Source organism: Athene cunicularia, assembly GCF_003259725.1.
Source record: "Athene cunicularia isolate RWA chromosome 7 unlocalized genomic scaffold, athCun1 chr7_part1, whole genome shotgun sequence".
NCBI lineage: Eukaryota > Metazoa > Chordata > Aves > Strigiformes > Strigidae > Athene > Athene cunicularia.
In genome coordinates, this window is record NW_020799107.1 from 9,079,468 (window position 1) to 9,085,356 (window position 5,889).

At 50.7% G+C, this 5,889-nt stretch overlaps 1 protein-coding gene across 3 annotated transcripts in view; it reads left to right on the plus strand.

The window, feature by feature from the left end:
* The window catches only part of LOC113482105 (putative methyltransferase DDB_G0268948), a 12,471-nt gene extending 8,165 nt beyond the window's left edge, over positions 1-4,306 (plus strand). For all 3 annotated transcript variants that reach the window (XM_026852442.1, XM_026852441.1, XM_026852440.1), the window contains exons 2-7: positions 622-750; positions 1,005-1,165; positions 1,440-1,653; positions 2,316-2,416; positions 3,157-3,294; positions 3,886-4,306. In XM_026852442.1, the coding sequence (XP_026708243.1) occupies positions 640-750; positions 1,005-1,165; positions 1,440-1,653; positions 2,316-2,416; positions 3,157-3,294; positions 3,886-3,976 (816 nt within the window). In that variant the 5' untranslated portion in view covers positions 622-639 and the 3' untranslated portion in view covers positions 3,977-4,306. The remainder of the gene's footprint in view (positions 1-621; positions 751-1,004; positions 1,166-1,439; positions 1,654-2,315; positions 2,417-3,156; positions 3,295-3,885) is intronic.
* Positions 4,307-5,889: the final 1,583 nt, after the last annotated feature.

Consider the following 5,889-nt stretch of genomic DNA (forward strand, 5'->3'; position numbering starts at 1 on the left):
ATGTGTATAAGAGACAGGTCTGGGAGAGCAGCTTTGGGGGCTGGTGGGAGGCTTAAGGGGCTCGGCAGGGAGGCCAGGCTCGCTTCTGTGTGTGGTGACAGGTTTAATGGGCTCTGGATTTAAAAGAGACTTGGAGCAGAAAGGGGCAAAAAAAAAAATATCGGACGGTTCAGAAAGCACAGGTGGGGTTTGCTGTGATTGTGTTGCTACTACCAAAACGTGGGTTTCCTCACAAAAAACAACGCCAAACTTTTCTGTGGTTAGTTTTTCTGATGCTCTGCTCAGTCCCCCCAGATTCACAGATATTCCAGCTCTAATGGTGATTCATTTCAGAAGATACCCAGCTGGGGCAGGAAAGCAAAGGAGTAAGGAGAAGAGTGGTTTAAAAACCTAGAAAGCTTTTCCTTGTCAGACACTGCTGGTTTGTTTCTACAATTAGCTCATACCTGTAGGCGGGACGCTTGGAGGGCAGGTTCGAACTTGCTTGGGGGAGCCTCACGGGCAAAGTCCTCCCCGGGGCCCTGCCAGGAACTGGAGGCACTGGTGCCTGCGGTCATGCACTGAGGAAGCAGGTGGAATTTGATCCTGCGGTAACAAACCTGGTTTGCTGCCTCCTCCCAGGTACCAGGTCACCCAAGCATGGCCACCCAGATGTTCGAGGGGAGAGGGCACGCAGCTGTCTACCAGAAATACAGGTTTGCACCAGGTGAAGAGCTGCAGCAAACCATCCTCACCTACTTGAAGGAAAAGGTGAGTGGGGTATGGCCAGGCTGTAGTGAAAACCAAGGTAGTAGTATTTGTGAGCAGTAGTATTTACCCTGCTGGGGGTGTTACCTTGCTGGGTGCCACTTGCTCAGGGCAAGATGTGGGCACCAAAGAGCTTTTCCATGGGTTGTGCCATGTCAAGGCTGTTTGTCTGTGCACACTGCGGGGAAGGAATGGGGTAAAAGCACAGAAATTGGGTGGCCACTCACCCACTGAGACACATCTCCTCCTCCCTGCAGAGGGCGAACACTGCTGAGCTGGTGGTAGATGTTGGTTGCGGGACTGGACAAGGCACCCGCTTCCTTGCAGAGCACTTCAAGAAGGTGGTGGGAACAGACATCAGTGAAGCACAGATTCAGGAGGCTAGGGATGCCCCCTCCCTGCCCAACGTGTCCTACCTGTGAGTGTCGGGGCAGCAAACTCTTAGCTGAAGGTGAAACTCGGGTCCTCACACAGAGGTGGTGTTTTGTGAGTATGATTGTTGTAAGAGCCAGCGGGCACCAAAGTCAATCCCATTTGATGGGATTCTTGGTGTGGACAGGCATTATCCTAGACTTGCCGTGGTCTTGCATCCCAAACAGTCATTACTGACTCCAAAAAATTGCCCATTTGCTTCACATCCTACTTCCTAATTTCCATATTACACACTACCTTTTTTCCTTCTCCCGCTCCAGTGTGTGCCCTGCGGAGGAGCTGCCATTTGAAGATGCCTCGGTGGATGTCCTGACGTCATTTACGGCTGCGCACTGGTTTGATATCGAGAAGTTCATGAGAGAAGCAAACCGGGTGATGAAACCAGGTGGTTGCGTGGCCATCAGTACCTACACCGTGGACATGAGTCTGCGCTATGGAAACTGCTCTGAAAAACTGACCAAAGTCTTCAGGGAGGTGAGGTGATGACACTTAAACCTCAGGGCTTCCTCTCCTGGTCTGGGCAGGAGGAAATGTGTAGTACTTTGATGCAGAGGGAAGCAATGGGCTTGAGGGTATGACTAGAGGACTTCTATTGCAGGATGGGGCATAGGGATGGTTAAAAATACAGGGACGAAGTTGAGATGGGGGTTTAGTGGTTCCCTTGCAGGACTGAGGCTGGTTGGATGAGGAGAAGAGGGACATTAGGATTAATAGGACAGACTCTGGTGTGGTGAGATGGGCTGCGGAGCAGATTTGGGAGGCTGATATCATCAAAGAGACTTCTCCTGTTGCTCTGATCACAGTGAAATGAATGGGAAGTAGAAACTGTTTGGAAAGTGTGGTGGGGTTTTTTTAGTGATGTTTCTTGACAAAGTTTTTTAACAACTTGATAAAAGGATATTTTTTCACTGTAAAAGCAGTGTAGGGAGGAGGCTAGGACACTTATCTTTGCAATAAAATAGGATCCTTAAATTCTTGACACTAAATAAGATTTTGTGTATTTTAATCCAAGGAATATTTTTTTAAAAAAGTACATGTATGAATGAATCAGATCTAGGGCCAAGCAAACCTGAGTTAAGTGGGAACTGGAGCTTCAAATAACTTTGTATTTGTTTTTTAATATACTCTCTTTACAGACCTGGGACCTGATTTTAAAATACTCTCACAATAGACTAAAAATCGTCTTGGAAGACTACAAAGAGGTCTTTGAGGCCTTGCCGTTTCCAGACAAGAAGAGGTGAGCAGAAACCCTTGGCACAGCACTGGGAGTGGATAGAGGTGGCGTCTCCACTCTTCCATGGGGCTGCTGTGCCACTGGCCCAGCAAGGACACAAGGGTTTGTGGCAGGTAGCTGCCAGGTTTCAGCAAATGCCTTTGCATCATGGCAGAGCTGTGTGGGTGCATTTCCACTCCTGTTGGATTTAATGTAGCTCTATGCTGGGCAAGCAAGTGTGGTCTAAGGGCTGCAAGGACCCTTCCTGCTCCAGCGAGGATTGGGTTAGATTTTTTTTTTTTTTTAGCTGGTAGCTTATGATAATCTGAGGCTTAATGAATGAAGGGGGAAAATGGAGTGAGAGAACCTGCCCCTGGCCTCCAGGGAGCCAGTGCCTGCCTCCCTACCAAGGCATGGGGCAGGGACTGACTGCAGGCAAAAAGGAGATGTTGGTGGTGCTGTTGCAGAGGTAGTAGTGTCCCGGCTGCTGGAGAGGAGAAGGCTCTGCAGGTAGGCCCGTATCAAAAGGGCTGTTCAAGTCACAGCCTCTGTTAGATAGTCCTTGGGACCATCTCTGCTTCTCCAGTAGTGCATCACTTAGAGCTCCTGACCCATCAAATGCCACAATCTGATGTTGTTTCCATCTGTTGGACCTTTGATGGTGTCAGGTATTTTATTCACCACCACCTCAATCTGTTGTGCTTGCTCTTCTGCCTTTGAAATTTAACATGCCAATGCTCCTTTATTCCCTGTCTCCCTCCTAGAATCACTGATATCTTTGACAAAATTCCCATGACGATTGCTGGTGTGGTTGGTTACATGGAGTCTGCCTCTCCATATCAAGCCTTTATGAAGAATGACCCCAAAGCTGCAACATCCCTCCTTCAGGAGACTGAAAAGAAGTAAGAAAAACTCTTGTGAAAGCAAGCAGGAAGTAGAGGACCTGTCTTATGCAGTACATGAAGAGTGAGATTGTGGAGACCCCTTCAAATCTGGAAGTGAGCTGTGAAGTGATGCACTCCCTCCTTCCCTGCCCACCCCACACCTCCCCGCCCCCCCCCGGTGTGGATGGAGACTTGTCAGAGGTTAGAGAGCAGATTCTCTGCTGCTCACAGCATGACTGACCTGTTTGAGTCGGTTGACTTAAACTTTTGAGTCCATGTAGCTGTATGTTCTTGCACTGGTGTATCCATGTAAGTCTTATGTCAGAAGTATTTTAAGTTTCTTCACCTTGCTCTCGATTAGCAGAGAGCAGGAAAAATATTGATGGTTGCATCTTAATCTATTTTGGCCCACAACAAGGGAAGGCATCCCTGTGCCTGTGAACTTATTCACTGACCAGAACAACCCTTGTGTATGTGCTGGAACTATCTGCCATCACGACCTTTGTGCTTTCGGTGGAAGAGACATATCTCCGAGGTTGTAGATACTGCCTCATATTGGGTGGGAGGTGGCTGGGTGGAGTGAGACCCTTCCTCTGCTTCTTGTTTCAGGATGATGGAGACAATGGGAGTTTCTTCTCCTGAAACCCCAGTGGAGTTCTGGGTGAGGCATGTCTGCGTGCTGGGGTGCAAAGGACAGTGAGAAGAAACCCTTCTGACCTGGTGCTAGAAGGGAAGGAAGCAGTGGGCTGTCTCCTAATACCCCACTTGTAACCATTCTTATTCTTCGGGTAGTTCGATGCTTATTTTGCTGATTAAAATTTTGATCTTCTGTGGGAAGCAGACAGTTTATGCCTGCTCTGGGGTTCCTGTCCACCTTGGTCCTCCAGTTGGCCCAGTGCTGTGCCCTCAGCACTGCAAAGGTCCAGTTTCATACTGGTGGTGGTTGGATTGCACAGGGGGATGAGAATCACAGTAATAGCTGAGAAACTTGCTGCATTTCTTACACTATAATAATAAAAAAAAGGCTGAGGAAAAAGTTGCTTTTGGTTCTTCTCTTTACAAAAGGCTGTAGAGCACCTGCTGGGGTGGCAATAACTGCACTTCATGGGCACTGCTTACCTAGGCCCTGAGTGGCCTTCTGTTTTGCAGGGGAGTAAGGCTTTAGACACCATTTCCCATAGTAGTCTCCTGGCAAAACTGGCTGCTCAAGGCTTGGATGGGTACACGCTTCGCTGGGTAAAAAACTAGCTGGATGGCCAGGCCCAAAGAGTTGTGGTGAATGCAGTTAAATCCAGCTGGCGGCTGGTCATGAGTGGTGTCCCCCAGGGCTTGGTGTTGAGGCCACTCCTGTTTAACATCTTTATTGATGATCTGGATGAGGGGATCGAGTGCACCCTCAGTCAGTTTGCAGATGACACCAAGTTGGGTGGGAGTGTTGATCTGCTCGAGGGTAGGGAGGCTCTGCAGAGAGACCTGGACAGGCTGGAGCCGTGGGCTGAGGCCAACTGGAGGAGTTTCACTAAGGCCAAATGCTGGGGGCTGCCCTTGGGCCACAACAACCCCCAGCAGTGCTACAGGCTTGGGGAGGAGTGGCTGGAGAGCTGCCAGTCAGAGAGGGACCTGGGGGGTGACTGACAGCTGGCTGAACAGGAGCCAGCAGTGTGCTCAGGTGGCCAAGAAGGCCAATGGCATCCTGGCTTGTGTCAGCAAAAGCGTGGCCAGCAGGGATAGGGAAGGGATCTCACCCCTGTACTTGGCACTGGTGAGGCCGCACCTCGATGGCTTGGTTCAGTTTTGGGCCCCTCACTCCAAAAAGGCCATGGAATGACTCGAGCATGTCCAGAGAAGGGCAACAGAGCTGGTGCAGGGTCTGGAGCACAGGTTGTACGGGGAGCGGCTGAGGGAACTGGGGGGGTTTAGTCTGGAGAAGAGGAGGCTGAGGGGAGAGCTCATCGCCCTCTACAGCTCCCTGAAAGGAGGGTGCAGAGAGCTGGGGATGAGCCTCTTTAACTGAGTAGTAAGCACTAGGACAAGAGGGAATGGCCTCAAGCTGTGCCAGGGCAGGGTCAGACTGGCTCTTAGGAAGCATTTCTTTCCAGAAGGGGTTGTTGGGGGTTGGAATGGGCTGCCCAGGGCAGGGGGGGGAGTCCCCATCCCTGGAGGGGTTGAAGAGTCAGGTTGACCCAGCACTGAGGGATCTGGTGGAGTTGGGAACGGTCAGTGGGAGGTTCATGGTTGGACTGGAGGAGCTTCAAGATCTTTTCCAACTGAGATGATTCTGATTCTGTAGGTGGATTTAAGGTAGAAAGGGGCTGTTTGCCCCCTTTCCCGTGCAGGTTAAGCTAGGAGCCATGTGCTGTCTTTGAAGGCTGACTGGAAAGGGGCTGTTCTTGCTCGCTCTGTGACCCCATCCCTGGTGCCTTGCCAGTGGGTGCAGCAAATACTAGCAGCTTATCTGCCCCAGGCTTGCCCGGTGCTGTGCAGCACTCCTGCTGTGGCCCTCGTGAGGCTACTCACCCTCAGCACAACTTGGAGCCATTCTGGGGTGGCTGCCACAGGGGAGCAGGTTTATGCTCCCCTCTGTCCCAGCCTGCTATTGCTCACCCATACTTC